The sequence below is a fragment of the Pezoporus wallicus genome, unplaced genomic scaffold (assembly GCF_028554395.1).
Source record: "Pezoporus wallicus isolate ANWC-B61680 ecotype Strahan unplaced genomic scaffold, APGP_CSIRO_Pwel_v1 contig_4710, whole genome shotgun sequence".
In the NCBI taxonomy this organism is placed as follows: Eukaryota; Metazoa; Chordata; class Aves; order Psittaciformes; family Psittacidae; genus Pezoporus; species Pezoporus wallicus.
This window is the reverse complement of record NW_026640647.1, coordinates 369,370-393,679: the sequence shown is the minus strand read 5'-3', so window position 1 is coordinate 393,679 and position 24,310 is coordinate 369,370. Positions and strand designations below refer to the sequence as shown.

The window sequence follows — 24,310 nt, the reverse complement described above, 5'->3', positions numbered from 1 at the left end:
CTCAGTCCAGCATGTTAAAGTGTGATAATGCAGCTAATTTTAATTTGTCAGATTTAGTCCTTCTATTTATTTATTTTTCAATTAATAATTCAATTACACATCACTATCTGGATTCTCAATAGTTCAGAACAGTTTTTATGTATTCAGCTGCTAGTCATAGCAGCTTTCAAGGTGGCATTCCCCAATATACCATCCAAAGTTAGCAGGACAGCTTCCAGTGGGCTGACCAAACTCTTACGTACCAAACACAGAGGCTGTAGGAAGTAGTCCACATGCCCCTTAGTGTCAGGAGCCACAGAACTAATAAAAATCTATAGACTCAACAAGAGAGAGAGCTGTGCCTCTAGGACAGCACAGTGTCTCACGCACTGAGCATGTCTCCAGCATGCTTGTATGTATCATTCATTTACACCTTGAAAACTGTTCAGTGAAATATCTCCGGTAACTGTGGATGCAATACAGTTGCACTAACATGGGGCAACTAACATTAGGGATGTATTTGTATATGACACTTCATGTTTAAGTAGATATACTATAGAGCTCAGAAACAAATCTCCCTTTCTTTTCTGTGCACACATCTCTTTCACTCTTTTATCTTCTGGATAAGAATCTTCAATCTGCCTATGGAAATCTATGTACTTTAACAGAATCTCATGGATCTTAAACAAGGATGAAATGTTCAGGTAACCTTAGAGCTCATTATAGCTGGCTCACTTACTGAAAGGGTTTAGTCAGAGGACTTGCATGCACTAGCATTCTTGATTTTCCTGGACTTAAGTCTGATTTACATAATGTTGGTGTCTATAAACAAGATGTGATAAATTAGGGATGTAAAGCTTGAATCACTTTTTCTTTAGTGGGCATTAAGTCAGCAGTAACTCTGCAAAAGGAAATTTATTCTTGGATAATGTTGAATTGAGTTGATAAGAAATGCAGTTTTGCAGTATCCTGTGAAAACTGTCAAAGTTGAACTCTCTGTTGGCATTAGTTTCATGGATATAGATTGAGCATGCAGTCCACAAATAAGCTGTTTGCATTATTCCTATGCTTCTCCATAAAATTAAAAATGTAATGGCTAATTGATGCTCTCTATCCCTTTCTACTTTTCATCTGTGCCTGTTGTCTCTATAAAACTGGGTTGAAGGACTCCATGCTTTCAGCTGCATAGCCCAAATTACTAAAAAAGTATTTATCAGATCTGGTACCTGACAGAATACAGAATGATTCTTGAATTTAACAAAAATGATAAAACTCTGTGAAAGTTCAAGCTGTTTTTTTTAGATTTGTTTTGGCAAAATTTGCCCATTCTCAGTATTTGTCTACACTCAGAAAGTGGCAAGCTTAACATTAAAAGTGTTTAAGAGCATCTAAATGAAAATGAGATTGACATGGATCAAGAAGGTGGCAAAATCAATGTGACAGCATTGAGAACAAACTTACTCTTGTAGGTTGAGGTGTTGTTTGTGGGCAAACTGGACAGCACTCTCCAAAGGGAATTTCTGGATTGGGACAGTCCAGCTCTTGATCATCACAGATGATGTCATCACAGAGAACAGATCCTGAGTCACACACACAGATTTGGCATGGCTCTGGTTTCCAGACATCCCTGTCAGCATAAACCTGCCCAAGATGGGTACATCCTGCAACTAGAAATACAGACAAAATAGTTTTCAATTAGATTTCAAATGTGTTTTCCAAATCAAAGATGTATAACATGAAAGCTATTGGATATTCTGTTTTATTTTCTACTGTAATATGGTTTATGCATGTGAAGTAAAAGGCAAAATGTTTCTCTTCAGGCATTGGGAGGATCTGTTACATTAATTGCAGTCTGCTCTGAATATATAAATAGACACCAATGGAAACCTCCTGACGCTGATCCAAAGCCCAATTAAATCTGTGATAATTTTCTGTCTTGAGTAATTTTAATGTCAAACTGAATTACTGTGTAATTAGCAATTGAATTTTCTGCTGCAGCTAAAATGAAAACGTGCCAGATCTCTCAAACAAGTGTATCATTGGCCCCATGTGCCAACACGATCACTTACACATGGATGCGGAATAAGCCATCTGTCCAGCGTGCACTCTCGTTGCTAGCATCTTGCATCAAGAGCTAGCACCAAGTGTTTTCAAAGTGTTTTTGAAAGTCAACTATGTGATAGATGCAAAAGAATGTTCACATTAAATGCCCAAATGGTATGCAATTATTGTGTCATCTTCCCCATTCAAATGCTACAAGGGTCTGCATATTCAGAAAAAAACATTATTCATCTCTAATACTCATGGATTTGTGAATTTCTTCCTACAGATATTCTACTGATCAAATTTATTGTAGATAATGAATTTGAAGATACTGGTGAAAACCAGCTTCAAACATTAAATTGTGGGTTTGGATTTTCTCAGAAAAACAACAACCAGAAAGTTTAAGAAACCAAAATGAAAATAACAGTACAAATTTAGACAACCTCCTTGTAAATTTGTAGAAATTATTGGAAGTCTCAGATTGCAAATATAAGTATTAGTGAATATATTAAATAATGGAATAAGATTTTATTTCCATTAATAATTCAAAAGAATTAAGTTTATAAACAAAAAATTCTGGTGAAAGGGCTATCTGTGTACCTACATTGTCCTTAAAAATTTAATATCAAATAAGTTACCGACTACACATCACCCTTCAAAAAGAGAAAAAATACCAAAAAATGTAATTCAAAGCCCTGACATTAAAATTGCTACTGGCTCCACACAGAAAATTCTGAATACCATCAAAGAGTTATAATGGTCATAATTATGTAGTACAAAGCTGAGTCCAAATTTATAATGCAGTCCATTCCTATGGGTTATGCAGTCCCTTTTTCTTTTTTCCCATGAGGCATCTTTCATCATGTTTTTTCTCTTTTCCACTACTGCATTAGCACATTGGTCTCCTTTTTCTCTTCACATTCTTTGTTTAACTTTCTCTCTGTATTTGTGGGTATATCTTTTTCCATACCAGCACCCATGCTATTTGGCATGGTACACACCTGGATGTGTTTCCTCTCTTCTCATTCTGCTTCTGCTTCAGTCCCTTCATTCTCTATTTGGTTTCATCTTTCCCATCTGTAACATTCCTTTTCATCTTCCCTGAATCCTCTTGCCTTTTCTACCTGAACAGTTCACCTTCTTTATTGCCACGTACACAACTGAGCTTAGATTTTCAGATTCTACTCCCTTCCCAGTGTCTCACTGAGATGCTTTTTCTCACCCATGTTAACCTTTTTCATCTGTCACCCATGAAATACATCACCTTCTCTTATGAGCTCTGGAAGGGCAATGGAGAATACAGCCAAAACCTCCTGGCTCACTCTGCGGAGAACCAGAGTGGGAATCTTAGAGCAGGGCACTGCCTGGTACAGGAGGTTTCTTTTCCCAATATCAACCCTACTACAGGCTTTCTCCATCTACCAACTTAGGTTATTTCTGCACTTCAGTTTTAAAAGAAGCAAACAGCAAAATATTGACTGTCTTATGGTTAAGAGTTGGTTTTTACCACCAGTTTGATTAGAACAACAAGATGCAAAAAGCCTCAAAAATAAATGCAAGTGCAGCATTAAAAATGAAGCCTTGTTTGTAATCTCTCTAATGACACATGGAAAAACCTGAATTATCAAAAGCTGAGTAGCTCAGTGTATAAGTGGTTTACGGTACAGAGGAAGACCTCAACAGTAGTATACTGTGAGAGGCAGAATATCGCCAAAGATATAGGGGAGGTTAGAGCTTGTTATCCTTTTAAAAGGAACTGGTTGGATACACCCTGGGGAACACAGGTGGGCATAGATCCACTTCACCCAAGAGCTATGTACTTAGCTGTCATTCCACTTAAGTACTTCCCAGCTCCACAGGTTAAAACATCCTTCTCATTTACAAATGTAATGAGGAAGGTAAGAGATGATTTTTCTTTAGTTTAGGGCAAAACATAGTTTATACATAATTATTAAATAAAAATACCATGATATAGATCTAAAAGAACATAGTACGGTGTGCATATGTAATGTACAGTCATATGAACTGCATATACATATAAAAAAAATGCAGTGTACACACTTCTGTACCCATAAGATGTGTTTTATTATTTTTAAAATTCACATTTTCATCTCTCTTCACTTTTGTATGCTTTCAAAACCACATTTTGTTTTTAACTATGTGTTTAAGACAGCAATTTTCTTATTCACTAGTAAACTTATATCCAAGAATTTGCATTTTCATGTCTATTGTTTCTTCATCCTTACTTAATTTTCATTGATTTGTATTGGTTGTTGGTGTGGGTTTTTTGTTTTGTTTTGTTTTTTTTGTATGTGTTTTGTTTTTGTTTGTTTGTTTGTTTATTATTTCCAGAGATGTATTCCTGCTGACTTAAACTTAAGAGGACAGGTCCTTGAACGGGGAGCAAAAAAGGGCCATCTTTCCCATATTTTTGACCTGCTGGTTAGAAAAGATTGTTTTCAAGACAGCTGCCCTTTTCTTAAGCAGAGGCTTTTCTCAGTCACCGATTTTTCACACTGGAAATACTCACCTTTCCACATTTTAGTCAACATTATTGATGAAAATCATGGAAATTTGGAATGTGTCACAAAATGACTGACATAATTTTACAGTAATAAGAAAAGTGGATTTCTCTGCATTTGTAAAAGGTTGTCATTCAATTATTCTACAGTAGATGGCATTATTTAACAGAAGGAAAAGAGACAAAAAATTGACGCATGGATTTAATGACATTTATATTTGCTTCTAACTTTCTGGACATCATTAAATGAATTAAGAAATAAGCTAGGAGAGCTGCAATGAAAATCACTGTGGCCTTTGGCAGAATAAAAGTATTAAATGGGTTTCCAAAGGAAACTTACATCTGGGAAGACTTAGTCTGTTCAAGACACCCCCTCTGTGTTCAGATGTAGATCTGTGTGTCAGCATGTTATGACATAATGCATTTTGCATTTCTTGTAAAGATTAACTGCTAGCTCCAAAATCCTTTGGAAAAGGAAAGCTGATTTGTGCTAAAGCACTGGCAAGAAACATATAGAAATAACAAGGTTATAAAAAAAGCTGACTTAACTGCTTCTAGACTTGTGGTAAAACAGTCACATATTTGCCTTAGCCAGCTTTTCTTATTGTTCCCTAAACATATATATTATCTTAAGATTTAAAAACATATTAGAACTCAACAGTATTCATCTGTGGAAATGCAAAATCTTATTCTTCTTCCCAAAGACCTAAATATTTTAGCTATACAGCACTTCTCTGCAGTTACTGTAAAGGTTTGTTGGAGATTTTGTACAAAACTATGTTTAATATTTGAAAGCCTGACTAACTTTGCATTTATGCTGTTTACTGAGCATTCACATTTTTAAAGATTTTGCTGTGAGTAGCATTTCCCTGGGCCAGCATAAAAAGTGAGAAAAAGAAGAAAAGGCAACATAAGCTTTGTCATATGCTGATTTTTAATTATTTTCTATTTTCTAAGTAGCCATATGTAAGTAAGACCAATAATGTAATGTTGTTCTAAGTAGCAGCTGTATGTAAGCAGACGAATAGCAAAAGCTGAAAGGAAAATCCCCATTTAGTCTCAACGGACCTGTGTGGTACGTAGAAAGAGCCCAAATGTGCACAGGGGAAAACAAATATGATTGTGGTAGGCCTGAAGGGTGACAGACATCATATGGATCATAATCCTGATTCCCAGGGAGGTGAATGGGAATTTGTTATCTAGTGCTTTGACCTGAGAAGATGACCTGTTTTATCGTTGCTTTTGGCTTTGCATTTGTGCAAGTGCTATGATCATGACAACTACATTTATATGGCAAAAGGGAAAAATCTCCTAATAGTATCCTCAAAACCCACAGCTTTTCCATTTTGGACAAAGCAAATGTCCAGCTATTGCCTTAGTAGCAGACTCATATATCCCATTTGCAGAGATATGACTAAGTGGTTAGAAATTAAAGAACATCTTGAACTTGTCTGGTTCTGTCTCAGAAAGGGCAATAGTCCACACGAGGTGATTCACTACCCTCCAACAGCCGCAGGATGGTAGCTTGGGAAACAAAACCAAGGAACTTTGATCTGTGAGGATCTGATAACAAACACAATGAGTCAAGGAAACAGATTTTGCTGTTATTTAAAGTGAATCTGGCAAAGGCTAAAGCACTGAGATGAAAGAGGCCCTTGCCTCCAACTTTGACTAAATATAAATTCTGTTGAAGCTAAGAAGGGTCTTTCTGTTGCTTTTTGTGGACTTTTAAATGTACAATGCCTGTGCTTCCTTACTCTGACCAGGTTTTGGTGATTTGTTTTATGGGATGACTACTTTAAAATGTGTTTTTAAATTTCTTCTACAACAAACACATCCATTTATTGTGTATTCCAGCACTGTTTAGGAGATATATTGTTCTTTTTCAGTGGAAATGCTCTAATCCTCTCCTGCACTGGAGTAGAGAGAGGAATCCATCTCAGCGTCTGCAGCATAGCAGCTTTCCATTTACTGAGCAGAAAAGAATGCCACAGTGTCTACCTCAAAGCAAATGGTTTGGGCTCCCTGTCTGGTATTATGATGATGTTTATAAGAAAATCAAACATACTTGTTCCATCCCGTGGTCAGTAATGGAAACAAAGAGACTCATAATGAACTAAGTGGCTTGCTGAGCCTGAATGGCCTGGTTTGTCAACATGTTCTCCTGTCAGGTAAGTGCCGAGTACTGAGAGTGTCAGTTTCAGAGTGGAGTCAGGAAAAGAGGCAGAAATGTAAGAAAATAAATGGTTTAATAAGATTATATTTTTTTCAACTGTAGGGCCTACAGACATTCAGCTGTAATTTTCTTAACCAGCTAACTAATTGAATCCATTCACATGGTGCATGAGGGACAATTAGGGTGTACCTATCTGTTAGATATTTGCAGATTTAACAGTACTGATGCTCGTCCTCCGTTTGACTGGAGGTAGAAGGAATGAAACTTTGATGAAACACTTAAATTCAGGCTATGAAAAATCGGAGCAGGTCCATCTTAAAAATCCTTTCCTTGTCCATGTCCTTTAGGAGGAAGAACTGCTATTGGGTGGAATGGAAAAGGAGTATGAATGAAAGGTTCACAGATTTCTCGAGTTTTATAACCAAAAAAAGATGGCTACATCCTGTGCTTTCACTCTGAAACCAGAGCTTTCTTACTTCTAGGGATGCTTGTCTGCCAAAAAAACTGGTGTTTGAACAGTTCTGCCACTGCACTAGTCCCAGATGTTTTCCTCTTTATTTAAACTCAGTGCAAGAAATAGAAAGCAGCAAAAAAGAATGGTGGTTAATCATAATACTGCACTTGTCTGTCAGAGGTATTACAGAAAGGAGACATGCACTGTTTCAGTAGCAATGTATAGAAGAGGCTGGATTCTCAGGCAAATGATCATTATGTCATACAGCCAAACTGTCCTTGGCTTGGACCTACCCAATCTGTCTTTCAGATTACAAAATGGAACACACACCCCCAAGAAATCAGGCCTGCACTGGTACAAACAAGTGTTTGCATTTTAAACAAGTCATTGCTTGTTCCATTCATTTGTCTTTATAGGCTCCAAATGCTGCAACCATTCTGCAGCTTTTAGAAATCTTAGAAATATCAGGATTATAAAAATAACCTTATGCCATATTTGCTACCAACTAAAACACAAAATGCCTCTATTTTCCTCGAAGATTACTGGGTTTTTCCTGATCTTTCAAAGAGTGATTTATGAAAGAACTCTAATTTTTCTCCTTTCTCTTCAAAGGTCTATTGCTCTTCTCAAAGGTAATGTGGTCTAAAGTGGGTGAAGCTGTCAAATTGTTCTGCCTCAACATTTATGTTTCACAAATTGTTCTATTCGGGCATGCATGTTGATATCCTTGAATTATGTTCTTCATGCAACTTTTAAAGGTCACCCGGCCCTGTAAGTGTCGCTTTGAAATGGGGACCAGTGATATCCCATCAGCAGTATTGTTACACAACAGTCCCACTAGCTTCAGCTGGTGTTGAGCATAAAAAACAATGGAAGAAAAGTTTTCTTGTTTCAAAACAGCTAATAGGAAAACAAAGTGCAAGGAGGGTTTTTTGTTTGTTTAGTTGGTGGGGGTTGTCTTTGGCAGAACAGTGACTTCAAACTGACTCATACAAGGGGCAGTGTAGAGCAGATTGCTGTATGTCTATCACCTTGCTGCTTTCTTTGGGGCTGCCCAGAAAATTGTTGCACCTGTTTCTAAACACTGAGAAAAACATCTTATAGGTGCAGGAGATGGTTATACTCCTTTTGTTGTTAGCTATTCCTTGACAACATCATGGCCTAAATTGTTTGGGTTTTCTTTGTAAGGGAGGAAGATATTCCTGAATGACCATCTATATTGAGATGTTATTCTAGGATTTCCTCTCCAAAGCCCTCTCTCAACAAGTCGACTCTGTAACTCAGTTATATTTACACTCCTGTCTTTTTAGCAGTAATGGACCTCTTTTGCTATACTCTGCATAATGTGTATCATTCCTTCCTGATTAAGGGTGAACACTGCCTCATCAGAATCTCCCTTGATTTTACTGGCCTTTGCACATTTTTTTTCAGTCACTCTTCCAACTGTTGGTAAAATGCCTATGAGATTTTTCCATCCTCTCAGTTATTACAATATTTTTTGGCACATCAACTTTTGCGCCATTTGATGTCACTCTAAAAATAAGCAGCAATCTGCAATTGCTTTTTTTGTGGCTATTTAGTTGTAATGCTGGAACAAATTCTCAGTACTCTGCAGTAATCTGATTTTAATGTGCTTCTTGTCTTTAGAGTGAATGATGCCAAATGTCAGCAAGACTGGTGTCTTAAACCAAGCAGTAACTGACATAAATTCCAGGTCTTATGTGATTACTTATGATTTTATAAATTTATTAGTTTCTTTAAACATATATCCTGCCCACTCCTTGGGCAGTCAATACAGACTTCTACAGTCGAGTCCAAGTATCAAGGTAATCTTAATTTTGAACACTTGAACACATGTATACTTCTAATTTTATTCCATAAGAAGCTGGCCTAATGTATTTCTAAAGAAAAGTGATAGCTTCAAGCTCAACATTACTAGTATCAATGAAGTGGAAAATTTAACAAAATCCAGCACATTTTTCCAGAACTTTATATCCAGAGTATATCTCAAAAACATACTTCTGCATTTCTGATTTTCCCTAGGACAAGGAATAGTTTATAATATTGGAGGGTTCTTTGCAACATTTCTTGCAGTAGGTCTGTCCTGGCATGAATAAAGAAAAACTGGAAAAGTCATTATGCACAAGCAGGTTTCCCAGACTGTACAACCTCTCTGACAGATCCAAAGCACCATGAAAGTGAGATTCACCTTCTGAGCTGCTAAGTGAAAGGGAACCACTGGAAACTGATTACTGTTACACCTTGCTTTACATAGCACCTCCTGTAAAACACTTACTGTAACTACATGATACTTTAAGCATCTCTCAAGATAAAACCCAAAGGCTCTGGTGGGTGGGTGGGTAGGAAGTATGACATTTGTTTTTCATTACCTAACTTTGTAATTAAAGCAATTTTTATCAGGTGATTAAAATTTCAAGTGGGATATGATCTTCTCTTTCCCCTTTGCTCAGTGAGAGGGCTAACAACTTTATGCAATACTGTTTGTGTGTTTTGCTTTGGAAGAAATCAGCTTGATTCAATGCTTCTCTCCTGAGACTGAAACAGATGAGAAATCTAACAATGCAGTATAGTACATATGGCAATATCATTTATATTTTCAGATGCATTGGACAATGTCAGCCCCAGCATATCTTCATGGCCATAGTGAATTTACATCAGAAATGAAAACAGCGGCAGGGGCTCAAATTCTACAATAATTTAACTCCCCACACTATTCTCTTGATTTCTCTGTAATTTCAGAAGTTGGAAGTAAATGAAGAGTTTGGTTCTTATATTCCATATTCCAGTGATGGATGAATGAACTCTGGCGTCTTGTCTAAAGAAAATAATTGCATCTTTGGCTGCCAGTAAATGAAAGATACTTCTAATTCAGAAGGCTGGGGACAGGGGAGATTGAGCGCATAAAGTATCATTAACCTAGTTGCATCTGCTTGTATCTGTTTGCACTCATTCATTATTTACTCCAATTTGTACTAACTCACCCCACATCCATTTTGGACAGTTTGTTGGATACAGATGGCAGTATTTGAAATTCTTCTTTATCTGCCTCATAGAGAATAATAAAATGGCTATTTTTACACTGGATACAACGTTCTTATTGTCACTTTCCTAAGGCTACCAAAGTCAGTATTGTGAGAGTTTTCTCAGGGTACAAATGACAATTTTCTTAATTTTAGGGCAACTTTTAAGCAGCAAGTTTTATGCCTATTTTTCAAGTGTGAAGAGCTAAGGATCTTCCTAACCAATACCCTCATCAGGTGAAAATCCACACTTCTGGTCAGCTGAAGAGCCTTCAAACACAGAGCTGACTTTTTATTAATATCAGAGGTCAGAGTCATTGCTACTGAAGTGGCAGCCTGAAGCCTGGCACACATTTAGTTCTCCCTGCTCTGTGCAGCAACAACGCCTGCTGGCACAGGGTGAGAATAAACAGCGCTGTGTAGCAGAAAAGGGCTAGAACCAGAATTTATGTGCTGGACCCCTTAAAAGGTATGAGTGGAAGAGCCTGAGACACAGGACACCTTATAACTGAAGAGACTCTGTACTTTTTTTTGATTCTTCACTGAAAGAAGATTACAACACTCTTTCCTCAGCTGCACTAATAGGATAAGAATCAGTTGGACTTGAATGCCTCTCTTCTTTCTTTTTCCCTCCCCCTACTTCCATATTTATGCTATTCTGTTCATATAAAAAAAAGAGGGATCAACAAAGAAGACCACCCTGCCAATGACTAAGCCATCAACAGCCTTTGGATATTGTGCACAGAATCTTCAAAATGTCTGAGTGGATTTCAATTGCTCTTTTCAAAGATTTACAATTCCCACTACACAGCCCATTATTTTTTTTTCTCTAGGACATTCTTCTCTTAAACAGCTGGCACAGAATGACTACTGCTCTGTAGGAAAACAAGCCAATACCATACAGCAGATGTAAAGCCAAACAGAGAAAAAAAAAAGTGACTTTTTAAAGAGAGCCTCTCATGAAAATAGAAGTGTTTTTAGAGATAATATGAATTCTATTTTCACTGCTTATAGCTGAAGGAAAGCATGGGGGATGTAGTTCATTCTCCTTTGATGCTCAGAGTGGATATTACACTGAACATCACAGGAATGATGAGCGATGCTTCCTGTATTTTTCATTAACTTTGTTTGGGTGAGCAACTGTTTCTCTCATGTCTGTTTGAAAAAGTAACTGCGATTTTGCTCTTGCCTCTTTTCCTAAAAGAAAGTGGAAGGAAGGAAAAGAGAAGCAGCACAAAGGGAAAGAATAAAGAAAAATAGATATTTGCAGCAGACACCCACTGCTCACTGGGTGTGAACTGCAGGGAATTGCAGTGGGAACTAATTATGTCCAGAAGTTTCCCAAGAACTGGCAGTGTTGGATTGCTGTGGGAAGTCAGTTCCAGACACAGATCATTCTTTCATATCTACTGCTGCAAACGTGCACAGGATGTTCCTGTGATTCTACTGCCCTTCGCAGTGCTGGGGCTGGATCTAAAGCAGAGCCTGAAGGCACCATTGCAGCCCACAGAGGTTTTGCACATGGAAGGAAATTTTTGCTGCCTGGCAGGATAGGAGAAGTGTCTGTGCCACCCTCCAAGATGGAATTCACAGTGACTGGAAGAGACAATAGCTGCAGAAAGGGATGGGTTTCCTGTGGCTAGGGATATCTTTGTGTTATATTGAAGGCCATCCTGGTACAAACTCAGGTAGAGTCTTAAAACTACAAGTCACATCCCCCATTTCTTGAGAACCGTATGGGTGCTTCTTTAGCTTTAAGAGAAGGCTGAGGCTTTCAAAATAACAAAACATGTTCAGCTTAAAATATATATCTTTCCATCACGACCATCACATTCTTGCTGTTCAATATTTTGTGCGTGCTTTCTCCTCCCTGGCATACACCTCTTCATGGAGTACTTGTGGGAATTAAAGCAAAGAAAAATGTGCACACACTGTTACAGGAGGTACCGTTTTCACTCTCATTCTGATAGTTCATGTTTAAATGAAGGGTTTGATGTAAATCAGGGAAAATGGAAGTAGTCTCTTAGCTAATCTGAAAGGAATCTCTTCTGCTAAACTAAACAAAGCCAGAAGTCCCAGAGATGAAGTTTATCCAAACTAAAGCCAAAAAATGGTTATTGTTGGAGGGGGTTATATCATGTTTTCCGTTGTCATTTTGACATGAAACAGGCAGAGGCTTCCACTTCACAAACTTGGAGACAAGAAGATTGTCTCTGAAGTGAAAATAAATAAATAAAAGCAGCGGTTGGAAGTTGCATAGGTTTTCTAAAAGCAAAATGGAGAGAAACTTCCTTTACAAAGTACAAGATGAGAAAAAATACAGACTGCTTGAAAGTGTAAATGAAAACCATCATTTACTGTGCCTCTGCATGAAAGATGAATTGCTCTACAATGTTGGAACTCATTCCTCCTTGCACATTTACAGTGTTTAAGACCGGATAAGCACACATCTCTAACTCTTATACTCACAGAAGAGACTTTCTGACTCCTGTAACATATAATTTTTTACTGTCTCTAAAGATTCAGAGATCAGTTCATTAGCCACAGCCAGGAACACGGTTAATCTTTGAAACTCTTATAGAGTCTCAAAGCAATGCGAGAAATATTAATGGCATGGTCCCTATACATAAATATGGAAATTTCCCTGAAACACAAAGCGTCTGACTGCGCTGAATGGAGAAAGATCAGGAAATTCTCTGGGAATTCCTTACAGATTTTTCCAGGTACAAACCACCTCTTGTCAGGGAAGCTGGAGAGAGGACTGACAGTAAAGCTACACAAAACCTGTACAAATCAAAAAATTCAAAGAAAGAAAGAAAATCTATGGAGAAGTTGCTGTCCTGCAGCAGTAACTAAACCGGGGTACTGGCTCTGGTACCAAGTAGTAGCATGGCCATGGGAAGCCAAATGCAGTGAGTCATGATACAGCATCTCTGTAACAAAGATAACATCACCATGAGCCACACAGCCCCAAACAGCCTCCTCCCCAAAAAGAATCCATTAGATCCCCTGGATTGGAGATGGGCAGCAAGCCGAGGGCCAGGGGCTGTAGCATTCTTCTGCATCCATCCATGCACTCCTCAACATCGTGACCTGAAGGTATAGAAGCAAAATACACTTCCACTTTCTGCACCACTCCTGGAGAAGGAATTGCATATATGCCCAGTTCTCCTTTTGCACAAGGTATATTATCATAAATATGTCAAAGGAGGGGTAGGCTGGTAAAGAACTGCAGGAGGTAAAATGATGACACTAAAATTTTTGTTCCTGTTTGAGTTGAAGGCTATTTTTCAATCCAAAATCACAACATTTCAAAATTGTGGACGTACAGGTGGTAGGTACTGAACCCTAAACCATGTTAGAGTTGTGCAATTCACCAACCTACCACAAGGAGAATACTCTTGCGGTTGTCCTGTTGAATCAGAAGATTATATGTACACTTTTCAAGTATGAGTTTTGGTTTTTTTGGGGTGTTGCCAAAAATAAATTAATTTTTGGTCCATCACCTAGAATTTCTGCAATGATGTGGGAATCTAACCCAGTTACTTCAACCCAACGCACTCCCTCCTCCCCTCCCCCCCCCCCTCCCCCCCTTTTGTTAACATCTTATCTTTGCCATGGCCAACAGGTTTTGTTTTCTTAGCCAAGAACTTTGCCTAATTTCTTAAACAAACATGACTAAAGGCCCGCATAATCTGAAGTATTAATGGACATGACCATTGCACTAATTTCCACTTCTGTGGGTTTTGATGAATTATTACTTCAAACCAACAAATTAAAATTTGCAACTCTTACAGCAGCTGTGGCTTGTGCTCTTCTCCAGACTACTAACCTACCATAAAAATATCAAAAGCAATATAATTTTCATGGTGCCCACTCCTGGGAAAGCACACTTTGTTTCCCCCTACAGTTAGGCTTCACCTTTTAACTCTGAGGAGATAGCTTTTAATCCAAAATGCTAAATGACAGACTGCATCATTTCCATTAGTGACCTACAGCATACTTTCCTAATTATGAAGTCAGGTATTTCCCATTTTCTGCACAATTCTGATTAAAACAAGGTTTGGACAATATTAGTACATAATTGGAACAATGACTAATGGATCCATGTCAATCCAGTTTATCAGCCGGTCTGTGAAACAAAACGCGATAGTAATTCACTCCTTTCCTTCTCTTGAATGGGATCTATTAAACCTAGCATCCAGCGAACACATCTGTTGTATAAGGCTAGCATCAACTAAGATTTTGCATGTGACACCTGGCAGCCTATTGCAAACCTCAAACCATTTGCAGAAGCTGGAAGAGGAAATAGGATCTGCTTGTAACCTGCAGCACTAAGACTGGAGCAAATATAATGACTCTGAGGCATCAACAGTAATATTCATACCAGAGACAACACCCTTCTACCTCTTCTTCTTCCCCATGTGATAAAGGAGTGGGTGTTTCCAACTCCACCTCCTCTTTTAAAAAATCAGTCTATGTAGATTTGGCCTCAAATCAGAAACAAATATGGAAAATAATGGAAAGGATATATAATGGTCTCATTTTCCTAAAGCTAATGTCTTCCAGGGATGTGTGATTTAAAATGCCTTTACGAAATTTGTCATATTTCCAAGAACATATATATAATGTTTAGAGGGGTGGATTCCCCAGGCTTTCATTTAGCATGACTTTTCCAGACCAGAAAGGAATGTTGCAGTTTTCCTAAGTGTAACCTTGCCTGCTGTGTGCTTGGCAAAAAACTGTTAAGAAAAAAGGAAGAACAGCAGTAAACCCCCAACTTTCATACCTTCACGTAGCCCAGGTTACTTATGATGGTGTAATTATCTGTTGGCATGCAGACATGCTTCATCTGGTTTTACCTTCCAAACACTGAAGGGAGATTTTTCTGTATTACCAAAATCTTTGAGGAAAAAAAGTTTTCACTAATTAAGGATAGTCATTACCCTTAAACTAGTTAATTTATCAACAAAGAATGCCTATGTGCATTGTTGCATACAAGTAAGTGTTAATAATGTCAGTCTGGCAGTCTCATAAATGCACTGCATCTGTGCAATAACTGTCCACTTCATTACCTATCAAATCTTTATAAATGAATGAAAGAAGAAAGCAAAATGGCTAAACCAAGGTGTTTACAAGTTTTCCTAAAATATCAACCTTCTTTTCTAGGGGATCAGAAGTGGATGCTCAGCATAAAAAGTTCTCTGCCTCCTGAAACCTACAAGGAGTGGTTATATCTAATTTTAAAACTGCAATTGTGACTGAAAGTAATTTGAAAGGTCAATAAGTCTTCTCAGAGATATTTCAGGATTCAGTCATTACCTCAGAAATCAGCTTCCTGACCAAACATCCAAGATAATATTTACATTACAAGGAAAATGCTTTAATTACATTAGAACAAAACAATATTTGGAATAGTAAGGAAGGGTTTCTGGCTCTACTCTCATACTGCTTTTAGAACAGTCGAATTTTCTTGATCACCTCAGTTAAGTTCCTTAAGGACGATGCAGTGTATGTATGGTAAGTGTCACACTTCAGGTGACTGAGATGTCCATTAGCCATCTTAGATGCAGCTGAGACAGGCCCAAATCCATCTGACCTCCCTTTTGGCACCAATGAGTACAGGGCTGTGCATGTGCTTCCTTTGTAGCTGGTGGAACCTACCAACTACCTCTAATGTAGCTAACATGCTAAAAATTATGCTGTCTTCTGGAATTAGCTGTCTTAATTGACTCTAGAAACTCAAGATAAATAGGATGAATGTAGGCTGTAAGGCTAGCATATACTTGCACAAATTGTGGTGGCTGGTAGAGGACGGATTTCTTTCCTAAAGAACCATTCCAAATTCTTACACTTTTTGTTAGTTTAATATGCAGGATGTAAAAGTGCCTTCAAATGCTGGAATTGAGTATACATTGCTGGAATATGAATTATCTGTCAAGTCTGAAGCACCAGCTTTATTTAACGTCGGCCACTAGGAGGCATTTTATCTTGAACAGTTATGACTTGCAAATACATTATGGTAATTGGACACACATCAGGAAGCCTGAATTGTGTCAAGGTGATTTCACATGCAGGCTAAAAGCATCCTAGGAGGTTACCAGGATAGAAGTCACAGAAAATTCCTTGTTCCACAATATCCAGCTCCTGAGCTTTTGAAGAGGTTCAGCCTGAGGGCATACTCAAATGCTAGTATTTCCTAGATACTACAGCAAGACAAAGAAACCCATAGCCCGGAGGTACATCTGACTGTCCTAAACTTAGTGTATACTGAGCAGTTTCCTTAATGTCTTGCCAAGTCTTGTCTCCTGCCAGGTTTTTCCAAGGAAAATTTTATATTGACTTACATTTGATACTAACCATATAAATATTTTTCTTGACAAGAGGGAGCATTTTAGCATGTCTGGAAATTCTCTTATGAATTGTGGAAAATTTGGTTTCCAGTCCATTGCTGCTCTGCATGTGAATTAGTGATACTAATAATCTACTCCTTCAATTATTATTTTCTGTGAGAAAAGGATATCCAAATATGTGGAAAGGAACATTCCAAAGAGAGGACAGAGTCAGATATTTTAAGGGATAACTAGTGTTTTATCAGTGTCTCTGTGAAACCACATCCCTGTAAGTAGTATGGAAGTTAGCCCAATAAGGAAATGTTACTACACCATGAAACAGGAATGTGGCAAAGAAATGAGAATACACCCTCACATTTCATTTCTATATTGTTCTTCTACCCCAAATTTACCATTTCTTGAGTCAAATATCTGTTGTACCTCAGAAGTGTCCAGGGGTACTACCACAGTGAGGGTAAGAGACCTGAAATTCAGAGGGGATTTACTTATTGGGAGAAATAAAACTGATGTTCCTTCTTTTTATATTAGCTGGTCCCTTAGTACTTGTCCCTCTGAACATAGGTATATACATTTATATATAAATATAAAATATACATAATGCATATTAATTGTATGCACTATGTTACTTGTGCTATAAGCAGAGAAAACTTACAGCATACATTTGCTCAAATTTTACAGCATTTTCTTCACCAAGGATTACTGAAGGAACAGCTTATGTACTGGGAAAGCAGAAAAACATCAGTTCACAGTATATTATGTTTCTCTTCTAAAGAACATCTTTCTGTTCTTTTTTTTTTTAAAAAAAAAAAAAGTCCTTGCAAGGCTTAGCCTGTGTCTGTGCTGCTTGATGAGGGAGGCTGGTATTTGGGCATGCTGCTGTTGCAGATGACGTTACCTGATTTGCTCATGCACAGAGCCCCCTGAGCTCAAACTGCTCCACTGCTAACAGCCTGCTGGTGGACTCACAGTCACCCTCCTTGGCAGAGGTGCCTCTCCAGATATGCTGCAGCAGACAGATTTGCTGTGAAATGGCTAAAGTAATCATTTTCATGATTTGTATCATAGAGTTGGGTAGGGTGCTGTTTTACTGCACTACAGTTTATTTGGCTGCTGCTTACTAAGTTGTCTGTAAGGTTATTCATTGCCTTGATGCAGGAATAAATACATTGCAGATATTTTCTATTTACAAGAAAGGAAAATGTGTTATCTTGAAGCTCTGGTTTACAATGTCTGGCAAGTAGAACACAGCACATCCAAAAAAGTCCAGCTGTACTTGTGGAATGTCATCTGTTTAACTGAAATACTCATACCAAACTTATATTCACTCTAAGTTGAATTGTTGTATGCAAAGTATTTTTTTCCCCCTCTAAATTCCATGTACATTTGGGTTTTGGTGTTCCCGTTCTCCGTAAACACACACATACTCCCACGGAATCTCAGATATGATCAGCTGCTAATCAGTCTCCTGAGGGACTGAAACAGCCTGCAGATGCACAATTCAAACTATTGCAGCTGAGGGAATTAATTTACCCTCCTGCGTTATGACTAAGTAAAAGTCCCATAAGCTGACATATTTTCATATACCCTCTTAAAAACTGTTTCATTAAAACTGGTTAGAATTTTAAGGCTTTTTTTTTTGCATGCAAATTATTTAAAGAAACCCCCACGGTGCCAGTGGAAAACACACAAGTACAGAGGAGAACTTCAAATAAAAAAGCTGGAAGCAAAGACTTATTGCTTGTGACAAATAACTTCATGGCAGCACAGAGTTAAACAGTTAAAATGGTATTCCAAGAGTTAAAAGAAATAGCTTAAAAACTCTCCGCTGTCTGTAATAGGGAAACAAGTAAGAACAAGTACAAATGCAGCTAAGGCAGACAGCACTATAAAGTCCTTGTAATCACAGAAGAAAACAAAGTGAAGAAAAACGTTTGCGGATAGTAATGCAAACTCCTGCAGCTTTCAGCTTTAGCATTAAATATCTGACTGCTGAATTAGTGAAGGAAGAGGGTTCTGGTGAGATTTGTGAATACACATTTCTTAAAAGCTATTAAAATCATTGGTGAAAATAAAAATAAAATAAAAACATTAAATCATAAGAAGCTTGAATTACTCACCGTCTTGTTGTGCCAAAATAACTGAGGGTTGAAACACGGCAAGAATGAGCAAAGTTACTTTTTGCACAAAGCTCATCATGTCTAAATATTAGACATGAGACTCTCTGTGCAAAAATAAAAATGGGGGGGGGAAGAAAAATCTATTCAAAATAGCAACATCGGTTGTTCCCTGCCCTTCCAGCACCGGGCCATGTACAGAACTCAGCCACACGCATTCCCCAGCTTTGGCCTTAAATAGGAAAAAAGTTGGCTTACTTTGCTTTTCCACCCCCTTTACTGAAACATGAGAAGAAGACCCATCCCCTAACAGTAAATGAATGATTAATATTTCCCTTGGCTTTACAGAAGAACAAAGTCAACTAACAAGATACACAGCACATCTGGAACTTTTGTGTGTGTACAGAATGCACACTGAGACTGTATATGAACAGTTAGTGTGCGCTGCGTGTGATATATAGGCATGTGAAAAAAAAGAAGTCCTGTGGTAAAGCCTCTGTGGTGAAGCATTTTCTCATGTTAATTAGAGTCAATGGGTACGGCCCAAAGAGGATTTTTAATTTAGTGCTCCCTAACAAAGGTAAAAGGTAAGTACCTGATGTGGATGCACAAACTGAAAGATTCCCAGAAGTGGATATTTCTGCTGATGAACAGTTGGTGTTAATGAAAGGGAGGCCTGAAAATGGCAACACTTCTGTTCCAGTGTTTTTTTCACTATCTCTGCCTCACACCATGATTTTGGATGATCCGGGGAGAAAGCAAATGTAAAAAAAAAATATATGAAGAAAATAAGGTCTCAAATAGAAGCAGCAATTGCGTGAACTAAAACTTTTCAAATTCAGTTTGATTCTGTCATTACTACACTTGACAGGAATGTAGAACAAGCACCACCATTTTCTTTACTGTTTGCTCCTCAAACAAGAAGATACAGTGGACCAAAAAAAAAAAAAAGACATTTTATGACTACTGATCCCTTTTAAGCCTAGTTCTTTCTTCGTTCCATGCAAAACTTTACAGAGAATAGGATAAGAACACAAAACCTTATATTTTCAAATAAACTGGCTTAAGCAGGCTTTGTTGTGAATGTAATTTTATTATGAAGTTTGGGAGACTCCAAAGTGAATGCAGAAACCTGTCACAGTGTGCATCTCTGATAAAACAATTAGCAAACTAATTGCTACTCTCAGTGGATTAATCTGATACAGGTCATTGACTGCAGCAGTGCTCATTCATTTGTTCTAAAGTGTTGCTGAGATTACAGTGACCAGGGAACCATGCCTCCTACCAATAATTCATTAATGCCATGAACTGTCATCCCCAAAAAAGTGACCCATATCTCTGTATGCACTACAAAACAAGAGCAGCTTAATGTTACCTTTTAACCTGAAAGGTATTAGTTCTCATTTCAAAACCTATTTATCTGAAATACATTTGCACTTAAACTGGGTAATCCTTTCCTGCTGGGGTCACCTGAGGTGGAAGAGGTTGAAGCAAGTATGAAGAGATCTTAAACAATTTGATGTTACTTTCAACATATCTTTTGGGCATGAATTAAATATCTCCCAATTTTCCTCATTGACTCTGTTGGGATGGTGGAATCATTTTGTGCAATTTCATATCCAGTATCATATTACTTAACAGGTTGGGTTATTTGGTTTATAAACTTCAGGTTTATAACAATCAACAAAGCTAACCATGCCCTGTTGAGCTATCTTGGAATGTAAGACAAAATGCGTCAAATTTTTGTGCACAGGCCTGCAAGGTTTTCTTCTCTTTTGGAGTTATGCTCAGGACATAAATTAGAACCACAATATTTAATAATACCTGCATTGAATCATTTAGCTCTCTTTAATATGAGCATACAGACTAAACACTGGATCTTTGCATTCTCAAGTACAGAATTAGAATTAAACTGTTTATCAAAATTGCATGCAGATCATTTTATTGCCATTCTGTTTTCTGTATTAATGCCCACATGTTCATCACAGTGATTGTTTAATTTACATGAAACTTAATGAATGTTATAAGTGTTCATATATAAATGGCTAAGGAAAAAATAAATTTGATCACAGTGTTTGACTTAGAGCCAATTTCATACTCAATTTTACATTTTATTCAGCGTATTTGACCACAGTAAAGATTTCTCTACATTTCTTAAGTTTCTCCTTTCAAAAAAAGAGAACACCCTTAATGACACCCTTATTTGCACCATTTCACCAAAGCTTCAATTTTTACAGAAAAACACTTGATTGTTGCAGTAATGTTAAAATTCTAAGAACAGTTCTGTATTGTTCACCTTAGAAATTGAGCTGTTCTTTAACTTGATTAGGAATCCAGATTTATCCATGATGCCTACTATTTCCCATAGGCATTGGGTCTTCAATTTGTGGGCTTGAATTAGTACAGAAATGAATATTGAGGTTTCTTTATAGAAGCATAATAAATATCACCTAATGATTACATCCCATAAAAACCCAAAATAATCTAGATGACCTTATCTTCTTTGGTTCTGCAGTATATTTGCTGTGGTTCAGCAAGTAATGAATGGCAATGCTCAGCTACACTGGAGTTTCTCATTAGTGCTACCTTTACATAACAGCGGCTGTAGAATTGATTTTATAATTTTAGTGCAAAACCACGAGGCAATTGCCATTTGCAGTCATAAGTCAATTCCTTTTAAGTATTCACCATTTTGTTTTGTTTTAATTACCTGGCCTGAACAGACTGTGGCACAACAGCTTTCCTTGAACACCATGGACACTTTATAATCAAAGGCTTCTTTTTCACATACTCGGCAGAGAAACAGGCCATCTATAAATCCACCCACCCTTTTCCTTGAGACCTGCGCACAGTTTTGGAATATTTAGTAAGTAGTCCTTGATTTAACACTCACCTTCCCAGAGATATAATGTCTTGGCATCTGGACTAAACAGGAAAAGGTACTCATATCAGAACTGGAGCACTTTTGCATGGGGGAATCTGAAATACTTAAATTCTTAAACTTATTTGTGCTCTACTGCAGATTCCATGAAAAATGTGTAGACCAAAACTAATGACCAGCCTCTACGTCAGATAACTGGAGCATTCATGCTACATGTGCAGTTTGGGATTCCTTGTGCATGTTTGGGTCTTGTGGATAATAACATTCTGCCTCCAAAAGACAAATGAGAGACATGATTTTACATATTTATCAGGTGACCTCAGGTCCACCTCCCCAAAAGACCATCCTTAAGCAAATGATCTAAGTGTTACTTTAAAAGTTCATGAAGTTCTGACCTGCAGAACATGCTGGCAACTATCCCTTTTTTCCAGAAGAGCTCAATCTGAACTGAGAATCTTTGGTTTTTGCCATTGCATTTACCCCAATGTCAGGAATAAGATAGATATTTTTTGTTCTGTGTGGATTTTAATGATCAGAATTTTAAAAGCAGTGTATAGTTTCACTGAAATAAAACATTTAAATAGCAAACAAAAGCAGAGGGTAAGAAAGGAAAAAAAAACAAAAAACCAAGGTAGGTAAGTGTAAAGAAGCTTTTGGTTTTGCTCAAATTGTACTCAGTGAATCAATACAAATGCCAAAATGCATTATTTTCCTCTCAAAGCCCTCCTTTAAAAAACATTTGACCTACAAGAAAAGCTGAATCTAGAGCCACTAAATAAAAATACCCATGTGCTTCCTTAATGATTCCTATTTATGAGCTATAGTAATACAAATTATGACTGATGGACAACTACAAGAATTAAGGGGGCCAAGTCAATGAAATCGTTTCATCTTTCTCCTTTCAATTTTTACTGAAATTATTTCCTATGACAATGCGAAATCAGCTTTTGAGACACAGTCTCTTGTTCACACGTGCTCTGTTTTCAGCTTTGCACAGCTTCAACGTTTTCACAAATAAAAACTTTTTACAAATAAAAACTTTTCAAAAGTCCTGTGCAGATTAAATTAAATCTTTCATCTGAGTCACGCTGGGAACTAGCTGTGTTACAGCACAGCTGCAAAGGTTCTCAAGGCAGAGCCAACATTATGACTGCATGCGGGTAAAGCAGAATGCACCCACAGCAATTTTTCTTCACAGCAGGAGGGACACAAGCCAAGCTAATTTAATGACCTTTGGGTGTACTGAATGCTAGGGAATTAAAAATCTATGGCCAGGGCGTGGTTTTTCTGCACTGAACACGTACTTACTCTTGTTGCCAGCAAAGGAATCTGTTAAGTTGGAGCACTGGCCCCATGCTGTTGTGAAGATGCTCATCCTTTTCAGCAAGGTGTCAAAATTACTTCCACCATACAAGTGAAATAATCTCAGAACTTCACTTTTTTAAAGAAATACAGTCCTATCCCCCTAAGGAAGTACTTCATGAAACAGTTACAAGATTCTGTGGCAGGAGAATATCTTGTAAAGGCTTTTGTACTCTACAACTTCTGCTTGTTGGACATCAAAATAACATAAAATGGTACAAAAGATTTATAAATGTATGAACAAATTTTGTCATGAATTTGGGTCTATGTTTAGTTTTACACATTCACGAGAAAATCATGTTTTGGTGTATCTTAAAGTAACAAAACCCCTTTGAATCCACCAGAAGAGCAATCTGAGAGTGAGTTATCTTAAAAAGTAGGTTATCCTTCATACCATGAGGTTTGTGTAGGAGGTGAGGGTGCATCACGCAAATCAGGCAGTCACTTTGTTGGTCCTGCTCAGGGACCAGTTGCTATCTCTGTTGTCTCTGCTCAAATCAGTGTTTCTCCAAACAGTACATGTAGTTTCCAGAAGGGTTCAAGTGGACTATACTTCAGCTACTGGTCCTCAGCACTGAAAGGTTCCAGGTTTTAGGCTTCAGCACTAGCAATGCAGCACGTTTAATGAGCACTCTTTCTTGCTTGACTTTCTAAAATAAAAAAAGGAACAATAACTGTAAGATACAGCCAAGATTTTTTTTTAAATATTGTTTCACATATTTCTGTTTGCTGATTTATTGTTTTTCTAATGAGAGCATAAATATTCTTTTTGAATTTACTAAAGAATAACAAAAGGCCATTCGTACTCATATGACTCATTCTTCAGAAAAAACAGAAAACAGAAGAACAGAGATTAAATGTTTTAACTCTTGAGCTGTTCAGTATTAACGTGATTGGAAGCAAAGAAAAACCAATCCTAAATGAAGGCACTGAAGATGTGCAAGTAGGTCAAAGAATATGACAATACAATTCTTGCACTTGCCAACAGTGTGAGACAGGTATGACATTCTCTTCTGGACTGTAAGGGCTCTGTGTGTCCCAGAGTACACTGTTTTCCTAGAATGGAGAAACAGCATCCAGCTGCTTTTCTGCAAGAAGTGTATGACACTGGGTTCAGCCCTGCTGCTGCTACGCTGGTGGGTGGGTGGCCTGGGAGGCGGACTGCAAGGATTCTCTCTATCTCTATTTAATGGGATTTCTTCTGATCCATGACCTCTTGTCACATTCTTTTCTTTGCTGTTTACTCTAGTATATTGCCACTTAGCCCATCATGCATCTGCTGTTGAAAAGTGGTGGCACTTAATCTGTCCAGTGTCATACATAGAAGAACAATGTGGGACCCTAGCTTAGATACATGGATTAATCTGTTCTGCTTTTCAAAGGTAG

At 37.6% G+C, this 24,310-nt stretch overlaps 1 protein-coding gene across 2 annotated transcripts in view; it reads right to left on the bottom strand.

Moving 5' to 3' along the window:
* COL3A1 (collagen type III alpha 1 chain) overlaps positions 1 to 18,912 on the bottom strand; it is a 50,610-nt gene extending 31,698 nt beyond the window's left edge. For both annotated transcript variants that reach the window (XM_057419817.1, XM_057419818.1), the window contains exons 1-2: positions 18,685 to 18,912; positions 1,441 to 1,646 (exon numbers count right to left, since the gene is read on the bottom strand). In XM_057419817.1, the coding sequence (XP_057275800.1) occupies positions 1,441 to 1,646; positions 18,685 to 18,763 (285 nt within the window). In that variant the 5' untranslated portion in view covers positions 18,764 to 18,912. The remainder of the gene's footprint in view (positions 1 to 1,440; positions 1,647 to 18,684) is intronic.
* Between the last annotated feature and the right edge of the window lie 5,398 nt (positions 18,913 to 24,310).